At 42.2% G+C, this 18,604-nt stretch overlaps 1 protein-coding gene across 1 annotated transcript in view; it reads left to right on the top strand.

The window, feature by feature from the left end:
* Positions 1 to 18,604, top strand: part of ANLN (anillin, actin binding protein) — a 262,650-nt gene that overhangs the window by 52,711 nt on the left and 191,335 nt on the right. The window contains exons 5-8 of the mRNA XM_078688221.1: positions 2,997 to 3,270; positions 8,157 to 8,335; positions 8,455 to 8,559; positions 16,551 to 16,668. Coding sequence (XP_078544347.1) covers positions 2,997 to 3,270; positions 8,157 to 8,335; positions 8,455 to 8,559; positions 16,551 to 16,668 — 676 coding nt within the window. The remainder of the gene's footprint in view (positions 1 to 2,996; positions 3,271 to 8,156; positions 8,336 to 8,454; positions 8,560 to 16,550; positions 16,669 to 18,604) is intronic.

Raw genomic sequence — 18,604 nt, 5'->3', positions numbered from 1 at the left:
TGGCCCATATCAACTGTATTGCCTTATGCTGTGTTTACATCTTAATCATGGTTTTTTTGATGATAGTTACTATCTTTTAACTTGGTGAAATGTATTCTTTTAATGTGTGTATAATAATGTAAACTTTTATGGTGAGCAAATTTTACCGAATAAAGATATTCAACAACAGCTATTAAGTTTTGCCTCGGACCATTTTATTTCGTCCATCTTAATTATCACGTTCTTCTTCAGCTAGTAGTCTTGGAATTTAATCAACCATATTTTTAAACTCTCTCAATACATTTGAGTCTATATCTTTACAGTATTCGGAAATTGTGTTTACTATAAAGCGTATTACTGTCTGCCCTCTTTCAGGCCATTTAGAATTTTGTTCGGATGTTAATTTCTCTCCCATATTCCTTTGATATGTCTGCATCTATTACTGCTTTGTTGGCGAGCTGATCTTTGTTTTAATTTCCACTTTTTAGCCCCCTCTTTATTGCGCTCCGGATTTCGAGTTTCTCTCATCCCCTGTCTCCCTAATCTGCTGCTATGTCTTCTACCCTTTCACCTTGCACAGCTTCCTGCTTTCGCTTATCTACTCAACTACTTCCACTATTTGAGTACATTGCCAGTGTTTATTACTAAAACTCTGGTGTTGCCTAGTTTTGAGAAGAAATAAAAGGATATTCCTCGTGATACTTAAATGTATCTTCTGAATGAATTCCCTTATATCATTGCTGTTACCTGGATCCTTTCATGATGCTTTTATATCAATATTTTCTTTTCGGGTGTAAATGCATACTAATATCGTAGACACAAGATATTATCACCCTCCTTATTAGGCGCACCCTACTAATCCCTGATCTGTCCTTGCTCCATGATCGTGCAAACCCTAACCATTTTCGATCCTCGTAACCCTTGATTCCAGCTGCCCTCTGTGTATAAAGACCCTCTATTATTTACAGCTGTGTTTCTGTTAGCTCTGTTGCCAGAGCCTTGCTGCCCAGCAATGGGTGCTTCAGTCCTATTATTTATGAAAGAAACGTGTGGCAGTTTTTGGCACTATAGAGTCTCCATCATTGAATTCTTTTGAGGGTAACAGTTCATAGTCAGTTAATTTCACTCCCAAAGGAATATATGTAGATTGAGACCCCCTTCTTAACAGGCATATATTATGCTCCACAGCTGCACTCCAAAGAGAGCGACGTCAGAGAGACAGAAAATGGAAGACAGAGAGAGATGGGTGCAGTGCTAAATTTGTGGTAAAGAAATAAGTAGGGATCCAAAGTTTTACTTAGGAGCACGGCTGCCCCCCGCTGCTGAATGTCAGGGTTGCCAGGTACCAGTGTGTCCTAGTCATGGTTCCACATCATGCCTTTTTTGAACACCCTACACTACAGGTCATGGGTTTGAATACTGAGTTTTCCCCTTCGTTTATTTACAAACTTTGATACAGCGCCAAATGGTATGTACAGGGAAAGTGGGGAAAACGCAATGAAAACGTTGATGGGGAGGGGCTGGGCTAATAAATGGACAGCTTGTCTTTCATCATTTCAAGTTGGTCGTAATCCATTCTACCGGCAACAGTGCATGCCTACTGCAGAGAACAAGGACATTAAGGCGATCTACTTTTAACCTCCTCCATAATGAAATCTTAGCAGTCACCCCATCTCTACTGCGGGATGGATGTATACAGGGCAACAAGAGTCTTAACAGAGGCCCAAATGACACCGGCTCCACTATTGTAGACCTGTTCCGCGTTTGACAAAGAAAGGTGCTGACTACGGATGCCGCTAAGAACAACAATTGGCATAGCCAATAGCTCTCGCTTTTGGGACCTTATAAGTATTTAGTTATGCAGTCTTTCTCTCTCTTCCCTCTCTTTTCCTTGTCTCAGCCCTTCTCTCTCGCTTATGGGACCTTATAAGTATTTAGTTATGCAACACAATATCCTTGGTGCAAGAACATCAACTGTTGCATGGCTAAACACTTAAGGTCTAGATATAGGGAGCAACTTTCTGCCCCAATACCAATGGCACAGCCAAATCTAATTTCTTCAATTTCAATCCGTTTTTGCATTGAGTCTTTAATAAAAACTGCTTCGGATGAACCATGCGTCTGTACGTATTCTTGCAGAGAGGCCCGGATGGGCACATCCTGAATATGAGAAACTGTGGAAAATAGCATGACCCGGTGTGTGGAATACATTGGATTAAAGCGAAAGAGTCGATTAAACAAAGGAGTAAAAGAAGTAAAATGAGAAAAAACGGATTGAAATTGAAGAAATTAGATTTGGCTGTGCCATTGGTATTGGGGCAGAAAGTTGCTCCCTATATCTAGATATTCAGTATCCCAGTGCCAACAGGGCAAGGCACTCCACCAGTGAGCACGCAAACTGTGAACGATCACTCATGAACAATGTGGAAATGTTTTTCAAGAGGGTGTGCATTCCCTTTCCCTACGATAAACACTTAAGGTCCCAAAGACGAGACCTATTGGCTATGCCAATGCTTGTTTTTCATAGCTACTCTAATACTTTACTTGCCATTTTCTAGTGTAAGGCTATGACTTGACCTGTTTAGATGGCTTTCTGTGACTGTATATACAAAATATGAGCGCTCCCCTCTTCCGATAACCCCATTGTAGAAATCAGTTGTGTCTTCCTTGTAAACTGATGGTTGTATGGAAGGCGACCCTTGCAACAGTTTTCAGAAGTTCTTTGATTATTTGTGACCATGGCACTAAAGCCTTCATAATGGGCCTGTTAAAAACTTTCTTCTTTTATTAACTGCTTCTTCGGTTTATATTTGAGACTGTACTAGAAAAGCATTGCTAGTGTGGTGGGCAATAAAACCTTTTCATATCCGTTTTAGTATAAAATTCTAACCTTCAATAATGGTGCTGTTACTATAAATGAAGAGAATCTGTGTTAGGAATCGTGAAAATATTGTTTTGACTGTGCTGCTACTCTTAATGCTTTCCATTTTCAGCTATGTTCCTTTCTCCTTTTCTAGGGTGCAGTTCATTTAGATCAGTCAGCCAGACCGACACACAAAGAAATACAGCTACCCAAAACGCAGCTGGTTGCAGTGGCTAGTGAGATCCCATCTAGCCCTAAAAAGGGTGAAGAACTAAAACCTCAAGCCATCAAGCCGTTAAATGTAAATCACGGCAGTCCAGTTGAGAAATCTAAACCCATGGTAAAATCCACTTTAACACAACCAAGTACTCCCAGGGACGATGTCCTGAAAAGAACCATTGCTCAGCAGAACAAAACTACGACTCCAGGTAAAGTCCAAATGTGTGCATCAAAATTAATGTCATTCAGAGAAATTGCAGCCCTTTCCCACTTCGTTTCCACTTCTTGCCCCAAAATGTTTTCACGTGTACCAAAATTTGGCTTGGAAAATTAAGTTTATGAATTTCATTCCACTTGCGGAATTTGGCAACTTCGCGTTTCTCTTGTAACAGGAAGTTCCGGCCAAATTCCGTCATTCATCGGTTGACCGAATTATTTCTGCCGTGAGACCCCAGAAATGCAAGCTGCTTCTCTAATAGATTTCCTACTTGCGTGGCAGCAAAAGAACTCTGATAGCTGCACGCTCTAGTGCATTGCGTAGTGCCGTTAATGCTGATTTTGCAACACGGTACAGCCTACCGGTGCTAAATCGCAGGGCTACTTGTACGTTTCCACTCATAAGATTTTATGAAACACCGCAGAATTCCGCTGAGTGAAATTTCGTACACTTCTAATAAACTGCTTAGTGATAATTCACTCACCGACTATTGTTTCTGTAAATTTTTTGCAGAATTAACTTGGCCGTGAACCATGTAATGTGTTCTTATTCTTTGACCTTGGCACCACATGTAAGATTTTGCTACAGTGCTGCTGATATTTTATCAGTCTTTATTTTTTTATTGTTGTACCTCAATGACGTTATGAGGTTAAAGCACTGTGAAATTACCTCTACTCCATCCCACTCCTGCATTGATTTTCTTCTTAGTAGATTATTCAGGGCTTATTTTCTCATTCTTACGTATAAAGCTTTACAAGAAATATGAGATGTCTTAAGCAATCTAAAATAATTAATAGCCTTGTCTTACCCAGTGTACTTTTTTTTTTAATGATTATACAAATTGTGTAGCCTATTTTGCTCTTCAATTAAAATTTGTGATAGATGTAGTTTTAAAAAGCAAATCTAGGATGAGAATCTACCTTTTTTAATTTTATTTTTTTAGGTTTTTCCATTTGATGAGCAAGTTTCATCTAGCCTCATAAGTTAATATGCTGCAAGGGTGTTTATTTTGCATATGCATTAAAATGGCATTCTTATTTTTTTTTTAAAACGCATTATCAAAGCACCAAGTAATTGAAAAGAGCAAAGTGTCTCACTCTTTTACCCAACAAATGGGGCAGTGGAATGAGAGTTAAGGAAACGTAGATGGACAGAGGGAGGGGGCGGTAGGAGAGGGCACGGGGCAGGGGTGGGGTCTGGCGAATGGGGATGCAGAGAGCACGGCTAAAAGTGGAGGGGTGGGAAGGGCATTAGCCCTGGCCATAGTGCTGCTGAGCCAATTGCTTTCATGGGCCAGACATGTTTGCTTTGCAAATGCTTGTTAATTACTGCTGGGTTGGAGACCTGACAGTGTACTTGCCCCCCTTTTAAGCTCTCCTCGGGATCTCAAAACCTCTGTCAAGCATGCTTGAATCTAAAGACACAATGGCATGGTGCTAAAATTCATATATTTTCACAAATATGCCTTAACTTTTTAAAAACTTTACAGCGAAACCCTCAATGGCAGAGTTTTGCTTTTTTCAAACAATTTCTCAGCTTTTAAAATGGCAGCATCTTAGTTTCTAAACGTTTTTTTAAGAATAATAAAGCTCTAACACACACACCTTCCTTTTCTTTCATTATATTCTAATTACACAAACAATACCTCGTTATCGGTCTACAAACTTCTCTCCCCTTCTTTCTCTGTCACACACACTTTCTCTACTACTCTCTCTAGTGTTCATTCGCCAATTCATACACATACTATCTGACCCTCTCAATTACTTTTAAAATATTCAGTACATCTCTCAACACTATCTAATCTGTATACCACATAATTCCAAAACGCAAATACACTAAACGCCACACCATGCCAGCACACAACTAGCAATTACAATAAAAACAAACTACCTCTATCTATACCTCACACGTCCACTAACCCCTTACATCTCACAATTCCACTACCCCCTCACATCATGCCCTCAATCCATCTCTACTCTCCAAATGATTTACTAAGGCATGCTACCTTCCTATAAATACTAAAATGAAGTTCAGATCCATCTCTCGCCTCCACTGCCCCCTAATTAACACACTACTCCCTCCCTCTCTTTCTCAAAACACTTTCGCTCTCCCACACAGTAATTCTTCATTTCTCATATTCACTTCACGTCTTTCAGCACAGCTTCAAATACATTCTAAAAATTTTCACCTCTAACACACCCTACCATCCTCTGCTTACGGTGTCTTCTGCCTACATGACCACTTTATAAGTCTTCAACATTCTCTACCCTTCTTTCACTCTTTTACACACACTTTTTCTACTGCTCTCTCGTGTGTTTACTAACCTCTTCACACACACACACACTACCTATCACTACGGATTCTAATTATAACTGTAACCATACACTTGTGTCTGTTGTTTCTGTACTTTAGGCTTTTAGTTTGTTCACCTCTGTAAACCGTGTGAAGCGCTCTGATTCCCTCACGGGTCAAGTTCGCGCTCTATAAAACATTCAAATAAAATCTCTCGCCGTATTACTTTCATCTATACACCTCTTACCAAAATCTATTCACCATACCACGTAATTCCAAAACCCTCATAAGCTGAACTTCATACAATTTCACCCCACACAGTTCCACAGCTAACTATTCCAATACAAAACACAACACCACTTACAAACGTACATCCACTCCACTGCAAACAAACGGACATACGTAAAAACATTATCATTTACAACACCAATAGCTCTAACTTTCACAAATGCGAGACCGATTGCATTGCAGATGCTTGTTACCTCCTTATATCTTCCATTCCGCTCATTGTCTTCCACTTGATTTCACGTTCTATAATGCAGGAAAGATTCCACAGTTGAATTCCTTAAGAGCTCTTGGCTTTTACTTCTCTCATAAAGATAAGACCATAAACAATTTGCTGGGTAGTGGTGGGGTGCATGTAAGTGATTCACATTTATTTGAAAAAATAGCTCTAGAGCTTTGTGCTACGATTGGTCAATGAAAATGTCACCATTGATTTTACAGTTTTATTCTGCCAAGGACCCAGGCTACAAATCCCAAAATGAGTTAAGAAGTGACGTTGATAGCTTTATATGCCTCACAAAATGTGACGGGTTTGAGAGTCGATTTTTTTTCCTGGCTGCATTTTTGTTGTTTTTTTCTTTAGGGGTTACCCTCCGTACTTTTACATTTCTATGGAAATCTTTCTAAAGATGATGAATCAGTAGAAGGAAGCATGTGTTAGGTTTTTTTCTTTTAGCAAACTTTTCCAGGTTCATATTGAATCTTCCACAGATTCTACATCACACTGTATCTCTCATGATGGTGTACCTTTGTCGTCTGCTGGCTTCTGTGGCTTTCACCGTCGGAATTGACTGAATGAGCACATCATTCCTTTCAGTAGCCAGGGAATGCCTTTTCTAGTGAGGCTGGCTGCTCCTTTATAGGCTTTGGAGCCCCCTAGCGATCTAAAAATGGACTTGTTTTTCTGAAATCCCGTGCTATGAAGACGAAATAGAGATGCAGGACACCTTGTAAAACTTCTAAATCAAATTAATGGAAGTGTATTTATCAAAATAAAATATCTATGACGAGTTAAAGTATATCTCAGTTTTAAAAAAAAATACTGACGATATGCAACTTGTTCTTATTTGGAACTGCAAGTTGGGTTCGGCATCCAATTTAAGCTGAGAGCGCTGGCACTGCTTGCCCAAAGATGCAGCATGACACCTCACTCCTTTGTTTACCTGCTTATCGCATTAATATTCTCCTTATGCAGACCTGATCAAAGTTCACATTGCGTTAATGGTATCATCTTATTTTCACGGATGAAGATCCAGTCAGTCAAAATAAATAAATCTACTTTAATTAACCAAGATAAGTCTGGCGAAATTGAATGCCTGTGTAGCGGCAAGGTGGTTCTTGGTTCATTTAACATGAAAGGGCCTGATTGTGTGAGCTAGTGTTTTAATCTGTGTGTGACATGGTCTTGTGGCTGTTGGCGGATGGTGAGAAGGCTCTGTCTAGGAAGAGGAGTGCGAGGCGTAGGAATTTTCAAAAGTACTGCTTCTGGGAGATTACGTACACACATAGGGATTATTCCCCTAGGTGCTGCTTTAGGGAAAACAAAGCCATCTCATAGCCTTCTATCTTTTATTTTAATGGGATGACTTGCTCTTGCTTAGGTGCATTCATTTCTTTTCACCCAAGTCGTGTGGAATGCAGCCTATTTCTGAGCCAAGGCATTTTGGGAAAATAGTCTGTATGGCAAATGGCAGTACATCAATTCTTACTCTTCGCTATTTTTATGTCACGTTTTTAGTAGGTATTATGCTCAGTCTGTACTGTCTGCACCATTAATTAACTTCACAGCCTGGGTGCCTTTTTACATATTGACGCATATTGCTCTGTATTCTCTTTATAGTATGAGCATTCATGAGTGTTGAGTTTTTCTGGATTTTGTGGCACTCAGTGAAGTTTTTCTGGGTGTCATGTGACTATCGGACTCACTATGTTGCTAACTTAGACTCCGGTTTGAATTACAATAAAAAATTCCCTTTCACCATTTTATGCTTTGAGTGATTATAAGCTCATATTTCTAAGTTTGACTAAGATTCCGGGACAACTAGCACTGGAAAGTGTGCTTCAATTGTTGGTTCTCATTCAGGTCTATCTGGCCGACATGCTCCACTACCACACATGAATCTCATTTGTATCCACAATGTGAAGCTGTCAAATGTTTTAGATCGTATGATCAAACACTAGCAGAATCCAAAGTCTTATTACAAAATGATGTCTTGAGCCTAGAGCACATGAAACATTTAGATTCTTTGAAGAGTTTTGCAAAAGTTGAAATTTTATTCATTAACTGTGTTATGGTTTCAGGTGCTACATCAGTGAAATCTTTCGTAGAACGTTTTGGAGAGCGCGTACAAGTGCATAGTCCTTCACCAGCAATTTCCAAAACTCCAAATGTAACCCCAACCACCAAAATCCTTCAGGAAAGATTACAGAGGCAGAATGGTACCTCCAGCACTGCCTGTTTAGCTCAGCAACTGAAGCAGGTATGGACTGCCAATTTCTTTTGAGGTCGCTTCATATACCTTTACATTTTCTTAATCTCTTTACAACCACAATAATTCTGCATCATAATATTTTAACTTTTATGTTTTGTTTGGTAAAGGAACGTGAAAGAGAACTTGCTTCAATCCGTGGACGCTTTGATAAAGGTAGTGCATTGGCTACTGAGAAAGATATTTCACGAAGCAAATTGCCTGAAACTAAAATGGTAAGCACCTTATAACTTTCCATGTAAAGTACTTTTTAATTAATCTTTAAAGGGTTCTCTGAGTTTTGAGAGAAGCTAATAGGTATCCCAAACCGATATTGCTGCCTGACTAAAGTATACCCTTTCTTCCAATCTGTTTTCTTGTCTCTTAAAGTAATAGGATTATTAGGTCTGGCATTAACAAAACCACCAAAGATAAAGATTGGCAGCCAGTACCAGACCTATTGGCTTTACTAATGCTTGTTTTCATTAGAGGTTGATCTGGAGGGGTTTTGGGTGCCATTGCATTGCTCTTGGCTAGTATTGTAGGTAGACTCACAAATTTCTTTAAGCACTCTCACTCTCTTGTGCACACTCCTCATCATCATTATCTTGCCTTTTCAGTGTAAACATTAATGTAAAGCAAAGCTTATGTTGTAGTTTTGTGAAGTTCTTCCAATCTGGGTACAATTTCCACTAAAAGTTCTGTGGAATCTTGTATTTCTCCTGCCTCCCACCTATCTTCCAAGTGTGCACAGCTACTGGCAAAGGTCTTGTTGCCAACCTTACATGTGAATAACCCATGTAGTAGGTACCTTCATTTACCTGCCCTTCTCTAAATGCTCTTAAGGCATATGTGCGGACCCTTAACTCCATACCCATATTGGTTTTACAAGTTCTCTAGTATACCTCCTTGTGCTCAGGCAGGTGGAAAAAATGAAGCTGCTCCTGATTACACATTTTCTGCTGGCTGTGGACTACATTGGTGGTTCTTTACTGACCCTGGCACTTGACATCTTACTTAGATGTTGCCATCACCTTTGCTTTCCATTTTATGCCTGGTGGTATGTATGGGGGAGGAGGTGGAGGCAAGTGGACATTCAAAATAAGTCTCCCAGTAGAGTTTGTTTATGCCTACTTGTGTGTGAAGTAACTAGCTGCACCAAAGGTCGCTACCATCCCTGCAGCAATAAAGCATAGTATGTAGCAAGAGTTTAGTAGCATAGTTGCAATAGATGTACAGAAGCACAGGGCATTATGGGTGAAGCTACAAAAGCAGTTTGGACATTAAGTAGAGACACATACAGTGAGTGAAGAGGTACAGATGCCCAACGTTAGAGAAATAGTACAAGAGCACAATACAAAGAATTAGTGGGATACAGAAGCACGGGGCAGAGTAAGTGGATGGTACTGGGGTTAGTGAAGCCGGTACAAAAGCAATCTGGAGTAATATGTGGAAAATTGCCGGAGGCAGCTGTGGTAGTCCTATAGATTGAAGGGGAGCAAAGGCTAGAGACACTGGTGGTGTGGGGAGGAGGAGGAAAAAGCAAAGTGAGTAAAAGCGCAGAAAAGAGTGGATGAGATTAGGCAGAGAAGTGATGTAGACCGGATCAGGGACGTGGGGGGAAGCTGCACAGAGGTAACCATTAGTAGGCGCTGAAGCGCAACCCAATATTAAGCGATTCAGAAGCTGCAGAGACAGAGGGGAGGAAATCAGAGCCAAAACTAGAGTGTATCAGCCTTTCTTTATATATAGAACTGTGAGGATTAATTTATTCTTTTGCTGTGACGAGCATTATGTAAATTATCCCATTTGTCTGGGGCCCCCCAAGGTATTAGTTTTGTTAATTTAAACTCCACTGGCATTTTTAAATGGTTCCGTAGTCTCCGTTTCTTCTAAACGATTTTGGAGGGCACTAGAGCCACTAATCTCCACTGGCTTGCTACTGTGAGGAGTCATGGAATATGGATACATAGATTTTTAAATGGTTCCGTAGTCTCCGTTTCTTCTAAACGATTTTGGAGGGCACTAGAGCCACTAATCTCCACTGGCTTGCTACTGTGAGGAGTCATGGAATATGGATACATAGACTTGGACAGATATGAGGTTACAGCAACATTAGATGCTCATGAGGTCCTTACACCTCCTATTTTCATTCCTTGGATTTCAGAAAACTTCAGTTCCTTATGCCAACAGCCTATTTCCATTCCTTGGATTTCAGAAAACTTCAGTTCCTTATGCCAACAGCCTTTACAATTGTATTAATGTACACATTTGTAGAATCCAAACCCTGTTAGGGAGCAGCGGGGTGAGTTTAATCCGTCCTAATGTTGCTCCAGATCCTGGGAGCATAGATGGCAAAGGCTTGGCTATTGGTTTTTTTCTTTTACAGTTTTTAGGTCTTGCCTAGCGATGCAGCGCATGCGCTGCTTCGCCTTGGCGAGGCCTATTGTCATCAGTTTCTGTTCAGAAGAGGGACAAGAGCTGTGCAGGCGCCCGAACAGGCGATATGCGCCTGTACAGCTCCGTCGGCTCCAGATCATCTCGGACAGATGTGCATGCGCCTGGCCTGGAAACAGCTTTCTGGTAGTGGGCTGTAACATCTCATGCTGCATTTCAGCAGAGCTTTTCCTTCTTGACTCTGGTTAAAACTTTAGAAGTCCTAAACCAGCAGGTTAAATTAGATGGACACACACATGTTTAATTTATTGTAAAAATGCAACTTTATTTTATTGATATACAGTCTGAACGGACAAAACGACAGTGCCTTTCGACAGTCAATGAATGGCCTGCCGTAGTTCGTGCATGGCTGCTGTTTGGTTACTCACAGACAGAGGCTTGGAAAAATGTCAGCTGTACCTGCTAAATAATGCTCGCAACAGCAATCAATACCTGCAACTAATGGGTGCTCTCTGAGCGTCAGGAAAGGTTAGATCAAAGGCGGCCTAGACCTGGAAGCGCTTGGCTTTGCTATTGAAAACAGAAAGAGGTAGCCATGCTCAAGGGAGGATAAATAAAATTGAGACAATGTATCATTTTTTATTCCTCAGTAAATTATTGATGCAGTATTGCTGTCAGACCCAGTTTGGCAGCCTGCACAGCGCCTCTTGAATTACTCTGCTTTATGTTCCTGGATGTGAGGGGAATCACTTTTCATCGTGTTCACATATAATATCCGAGCTGGAACTGGCATATTGGATTAGGGCATAATATACAAAGAAATGGTTTCTAAAAATGGAAATCTTCACACTTAGCAAGTTTTCCGCAAATAAGAGCATACCTTGGTGGAGGATAAAATGTTTTTTTGGTTTTTATTTTCTTAATCTGCCCTTCATTCCCAAACTCAAGGTTGACATGATAATTGTTAATTGGCTTTAATTCGAATGTATTACAACGGCAGAAGATAAAGTGCATTTTTTTAATGTTGATATACGTCTGTAAATGTAATTATATAGAACCGTAAATGGACATGCTGCACTTGTTTCCAAGTATTCCCAATTTTTGCATATATGCTCACAAGAAGGCCGGAGTAGTCCAAGTTCCAATGTCTACAGTTCTACACGGCTTTTCTAAGGTGCATGAACAGTTTTACATGAGTGTTATGCTTTTGAGCTAATTGGTCAGTAAACAATTTGTGGCCAAGATAATTCATCCTTTATAAAGAACGCCGTACAACTGCTAGTGAAAACTTGTATCTGTACATTGATCAATCCTTAATATATTCTTACTTGTTGGCCTTGTTATGCTTTTGCATGCAGCGGTTTCCATTCTTTTCTTTAATCGGGCGCTTAGGATGTTTTCAAACGTTGGTTGTTGGAGACGGGTGCCTGCGCTGATATGTTTGAAAAGTCCCAGAAGCCTCTGGGCTCAACTGATCTGAAGAGGCTGCAGTGGCAGATCGTTAGAAACATGGCATGCGTGTTCTTCAAAGAAACACAGTGTACATGTGCTAGGCTGTGGTGGTATTTAGTTGATGGATGCCAAGGTACTGGGTTCACAATTTGCTTTTATGCTCCATTGTTGCTCCTTTAATGCAACTTCAGTTCTCAGCCACTTTGCAGCTGTGCCTCTGCCCTCCCCAGGTTCTCACACGTGCGTTTCCTGGAAATCACACCATCAGGGATGCTTGGGCCGAAGTGGACTTTCCTGCAAATTGATTAGTTTATGATGGGGGGCAGGGATGATGTTGTGTGACATTTCCTACTCGGTCGCATTCGGTTGTAGAGTAATTCAGACAATTCACATATAAAACTAACGGATCAAGTCCACCTGGCTCCCCTCCTATTCTTTGACCCCTTTATACTAGTTGTCACTATAAGCCCGGCTGTCCTTCGGTGCCCATGCTAGTTTTCTATCCATCGCACTTTACTTCTCTTTGCTGTCCATGCCCTGCACGACTGCTGTACCATTGTGTCCTCTTCCGTGTCCCAAACCGACTCTTGGTATGTAATATGGTCTGCTCCGTCGAGTGGTCTCATGTTGCACCTAGGTTCTACTTTTTCCCCCCCACTCTTGTGCTCTGTTCCACCGCCTTCATTGTCTAGCCCACTCCTTTCCACTGTCCTGGCATGAGTGGTCCTAATCATTCTACAGCCCTGCTGTCCTACTGTGTTCCCCTATATTTGATTCCACGCAGCTCTTTCCTTTTCTGCTCCCCATTAAGTACCCATTAACACTGTCATGCATTTGCTCCCCTGTTTTGCACACATGCCTTTCAGAACTGTGCTGAACAGCTTTCCTTCAGGGTCCCCTCTTTTCTTGCATTGTTTCATCCTTTGTTTACCCATACCATTCTCCTGTGCTATTTGCTGTGCTCCCATTCTCGCCATCAGCCTGCCCTGCCCTTGTTCAGTGGGGCAGTGCTCAGTTCACACCCACAGCTCTTCCTTTCAGTATCCTGTTCCCAATGCGGCCTTTCCCCAGTCGCATTCACTGTCTATAACCCGTAGCTCAACCCAATCTACTTTCGTTTTTAGGTTTCGCCTAGGCCGCTCGTGCTCTGTCTGTGAAACATGCTCTATTCAGGATATGGGCTTTAAAACCTCTGCCTAATTTCTAGGGCTGGCCCTGTTACGTGTGGTGTTACTCAAAGCTTGTGAGCACTATTTCTTTCTTTAAAATGGAGCACTGGAAGCTAGTGTGCGTGGTTTACAGAGCTCTGTTGTAAACAGGGCTGTATATCATGCTCTATCTTGCCGCATTTGTTGTGCATTCAAAGACTAAGGTCTGTTTTGGTTGTAGCTGCCTACTCTTCCTTCCTGCTTTTGAAACGCACGGTCTGGCGTCGGGGTCCCTGCCTTCCTGTGGCTGCTGCCGCCTCTGCCTCGGAGCGCCACAAGCATTTGCAAAGCATTAGGCCTCACAGTTGTAATAGTTTTGAGCTATTTGCATTGTAAATAACAATGCATTTTATTCATATGTTTAAAAAATCTGCAAGCGGTGCGTAAACACGCACTTTGTACATTGTCCTTGCTTATGAGAAGAAAGGCTGGTCATAACTGCACCTCTTTTGCTGCCAGCCTTGCTTCTCATAAGCAATAACTTATAAGTACAAAGTGGGTGTTTAGCACCGCTTGTAGGTTTTCAAAACATATAAATAAAAGGCATTGTCATTTACAATGCCAATAGCTCAAACTCTAGCAAATGCTAGAAATATTGCATTACAAATGCTTGTTTTGATTCCAATCTGTCCTGATTTTTAGTGTCTGTCACAAGTGGCAATTCTGGTGGACTTTTCTAAAATACAGCTCATCTTGAGGGTGACTTAGGCTTTTAGGTGGGAATCAGCAGTTCCATCATGGTTAAGTGATATCCACAAACCTCTTTGGGCCTTTAAGATGTGATGCTGCATGTAGAATACCTTTCTGGGTAGTATCTATAGAGACCATAGCTGCAAAACGGCTAAGACTTTGAAGTGTTCTGAAGTAATTCCGGATTGTAGGGTGCCACTTTCCTCAGGGTAAAGACTTGATGCCAAACAATCTTGTTGTTCCTGTGCCTGCCAATGCTGGGTTTGAGGGCTAGTTTGGAATGAATGGTGAAGCGAAGTGATTTTGCATTCTGTTACATGGGTCATTATCCTATCCACGCTTATTTCGGGGGCGGGGGGGGGGAGGGGGCAGGCAGACTTTAAATTTTGTTTGCTACTGTTTGTTAATTTTATTAGTTTGAGTAACTTATTCTTTGCTGATGAACATATTTTATGGAGGAATGTGGTTAAATCGTAGGATATTTACGTTTTTATTGATATTTGAGTCAAAAGTGAATACACACATTGTTACATAGCAACACATAATTGCCATCATTCGCTAAATATTTTTCATCAAAAAAAGAAACTGTACATTTTATCTGTCATCCTTTCATAAATCATCTAATCTTTACAGTAAAATTGTATAAGACATATCGATTAGGTAGATGACATTTAAGCAGCCTTGTTAGTAAGGAAAATAACCTAAAAGAAACCTAGTACTCAAAACAAAATTCTAGGTCCATCTTTTCTCATAGGGAAGTCCCAATCAACACATGATTTCGGCTTTGAATAGTCCACATTGAAAAATCCCATAATCTAATCAATACATTTTTTCCGGTGTAACTTCTATCTCCTTTTTCCAACTAAAAGTTAACATTTCACATCTCCCTTCTTGCTTTTCTTTGACTTTTAAAGTGGAAGGGAGGCTCCTGTTACGTTGTTGCTGTATGTGGAATGCTCTCGCTTATGTATCCACTTTACATATAAGATACCCACATTCCATCATCTGGCAAAGGGTTGCCCTGCTTCATTGTAAAGACTTATACAACACGGAATATAAATTAAAGCTGTTTACTTACTCTTATTTTGAATGGACACTAAACTGCACTGTCTAAAAATTACATTTGAAAGCTGCTGCAGAGAAAATTAAAGTGTAGCTGTTTTTCCTTTTGTTTTCAATGTTAAGGGGTTATTCAATACTGACCTTTCATTTTGGCGTAAGCACATCAGCTGAGTTTTTCAATCGAGAGTATCCCTATGATTCGTCCAGACCAAGAATATGTTCACGCCTTTATACACTTAGTGAGCATGGAGACTACTGTCAGTTGAGTTTCTAACTAGTTATTAAATGCGTTCTTTAGAACTCATTTAATATGTTAGTAACACTTATAAGCACGTCAATAGAGGTTTCGCTAAATGTAATTGTTTATGAATTAGTGAGACTCGAATGTCTCCATGTCCTTCCCAAAATTAAGTCATACCTTCCTTTTCTTCCACTTTAATTTGTATTCTTATAGTTGTCCATGTTGAACATTATCTTGGCTTTGGTCGTGATACTGGTTGATACTCCAGTTAGCTTCCATGCTATATTAAACTTCACTGTGGCCACTTTTCTAAGGCACTTGCGGGTAAATGAAGTAGTATTACAGAACTTTCTGAACTGACCCAAAAAATATGGACTGAAAATGGTACTATCCATGCACAGTTATTCAAAATAGAAGGGATTGTTCCCTCTTTGCTCTTTTACTGATAGTGTATTGGGCATCTTGGGGCCAATTCACAATGATACTTATGAATGCAAAGTAAAACTCCTACAGTACTCCAAAATAGCATTATTAATCGTCCCTATTGTATTTTGACAGAGCAATACAATTCTACTAAGTAACTAATCACTGACTGATATTAGCACAAGCCAACGTTGCTCCTGTATGTAAAAGTCCCTGACGCATATGGAAAGGGCAGCAAGACTCCCAAAGCACTACATACCCATATACATGGTAGAAGTGCCCTTTAAAATTACTCCTCACATTATTTACTGCTTAGTACCTGTGACCAGCATCTGCATGTTAAATGAGTGGTATTTTTCAACTTCTAAACTGAATTGAGTGAGGAACATATTTAAAAACCAGGCGCTCTTGCCTTCAAGACTAGATTTACCAGATCTTGGGAGCGTGTAACCACTTGGACTTTAAAGTTAATTTATGATTTGGTGATACTGCTTCATTTATTCTTTTTCTCAACATCTGCATGTTAGAGATGGTGATTATTTGTTATATTGCAGAAGATGCAATATGCTACAATCTGTACGTTCTGATAACACTGCATGTGTTTGTTTTCAGAATACATCAATTTTGATGGTTGGTTGGGCATTGTTGAACCGTAACAAAATATGCCAGATATAGTCTGAAAGTATTTGTAAAGTAGTCGGACTCTCCCTGACTATCCAATATTTATTCCTGTTCTTTTTCTCTAATCTTGCAGAATATCCGGGATGAGGAATTCATTAAATCTTCTGCCAAACCAGATGAAGTAGTGTCTCATTTACCGCATGAAAAGACTCTAGAGCCAGAGGTCACATTGACAGAAAGCCAGTCTACAGGTGAGGCCATAAACTATGCTGATTTTCATGTTGTCCAATCTTCTCTGGGGAAAATGTTAGGCTCATAGAGGTAATGTAAATACTAGTACTACTGTTGAGAGGGAGGATCGCTTTGGAAGGATTATATGCTGCTATCATGGAATCCTAGCTTTGCTACGAACATCACTGCTCTCATGGTGGATTCCAGCATAGGTTAACTTTCACATATTTTTTACCTACTTTGGGTCCAGGCTTCCTTAACACCTGTTCCCTGCAGTATACCATTGAATCTGAAAGAAACAGGTTAGCGTTAGATTCCTTACCTTAGAATATCCCCAGGCATCAGGCTGGATTCGGAAAGTTTTCGTCAGCAGTACCCTTGCGCGTCGGTAGGCGTCGTCTGCGGCTCCGCGTCAGTCGTGATCCGCGTCAGTCGTGATCCGCGTCAGTCGTGATCCGCGTCAGTCGTAATCGGAGTACTTAGACGCCGCCCTCGTGCGCTGACGTCAGTTCTTCTTTTTTCCACGCCAGCTAGTGCAGAGCCAGGAAGAGCAGTACTCTTAGTCATTTTTGGACTAACTTTTTGATCTATTTTGGATCTCTTTTTCGAGTCGACTTCGACTCCTGGTGCCGTAGGGATGCCTGGCTGAAAGCCGTGCGACACCTGTCACCGCCTGATGTCAGTGACCGACCCCCTCCATCGGTGTCTCTACTGCCTCAGGGCCGACCACGACAGCAAGTCGTGCCCAGACTGCCGGGCCTTGACTTCGAAAACTAGGCGGGAGCGGTCACGCAAGCTACTCTGAATCCGGCAGTCTGCTCCGCGCCCCTCGAGGTCCTGTTCGAGGAGGTCGTCGAGGGACCGGTGGCGGAGCCGCAGTCGTCGCTCGTCAAGCCATCGCCAGCACTCGTCGGGCTCCAAGTCCTCCGGTAAGTCGAGGCACTCCAAGAAGAGGCGACATCGCTCTTCAGACTCCGCTCGCGCGATGCGGCTGAGGGTTCGGGCGACACCACCCTCGCGGCTCTGTCGGAGCCCCCTCCAGGCCCATACCCTCCAGTCCCTGGCCTGCGAGTGACGCTGGAGAAGATTTGCGATTTCCTTATTGCCATGAGGACTCCTTTTCCTCCGTTGAGGCCTTCGGGCCCCGCAGACCCAACTTGGGGCCTAGGCGGTGGCGCCGTTGGGTGCTTAGGTACCGACGCCGCCGGCCCCCGTGGGTTCCGAGCCTGGATCCCGGTCGACGCCAGTTGACCTTACGATCCCTCCGCTGGCGCTGACCCCCATGGTGTCGCTCCCGTCGCCATCCTTGGACATCGGCCCCAGTTTCAGTCCGGCGTCGGAACGGTGCCGTCTCCAGCGTCGATGGGTGAGGCCTTCATCTACGACCCGGCTCAGTCATTCCAGCCTGTTTACCAGGACACAGATGAAGGGGAGGACTCGGAGGGTTCTGAGGACCCTCTTTCACAGCAGTGCCAATTGAGCCAGGACTGGGCAGACGAGCTTGGGGAGGCTAGTGGTCTGGACACATCGCCAGACACTGGATTTATCTCTCCTTCCTCCGTGGCTACGGAGGAGGGTGCCACTTATGGTGTTGTGTTGCACAGGGTAGCTAAGGCCTTGGCTCTTGAGCTCCCTGCTGTGGCCGTGAGGACTAACCTCCTCACTGAGGTGCTTCAACCGCCAGTAAGCTCCTTGGTGCCTCCACTGCCGTTCAACGAGGCCCTCATGGATGTTCTGATGGGCACCTAATCCAAGCCCTCCACAGTGCCCCCTGTGGATCGGAACGTGGCCCGACGCCACTTCCCGGCTCTGGGTGACCCTAGCTTTCTGTCCGTGCACCCCACCCCCGAGAGCCTGGTGATCCAGGCTTCTACGTCCCAGACTGCATTCCCGACCGCTCCTCCGGATCGGGAATCCAAAAGGTTTGATCAGTTTGTAAAGAAACTGTTCTCATTG

The sequence above is a fragment of the Lissotriton helveticus genome, chromosome 4_1 (assembly GCF_964261635.1).
Source record: "Lissotriton helveticus chromosome 4_1, aLisHel1.1, whole genome shotgun sequence".
Classification (NCBI taxonomy): domain Eukaryota; kingdom Metazoa; phylum Chordata; class Amphibia; order Caudata; family Salamandridae; genus Lissotriton; species Lissotriton helveticus.
The sequence above is the reverse complement of the archived record's forward strand: the minus strand, read 5'-3'. Positions and strand labels throughout refer to the sequence as shown.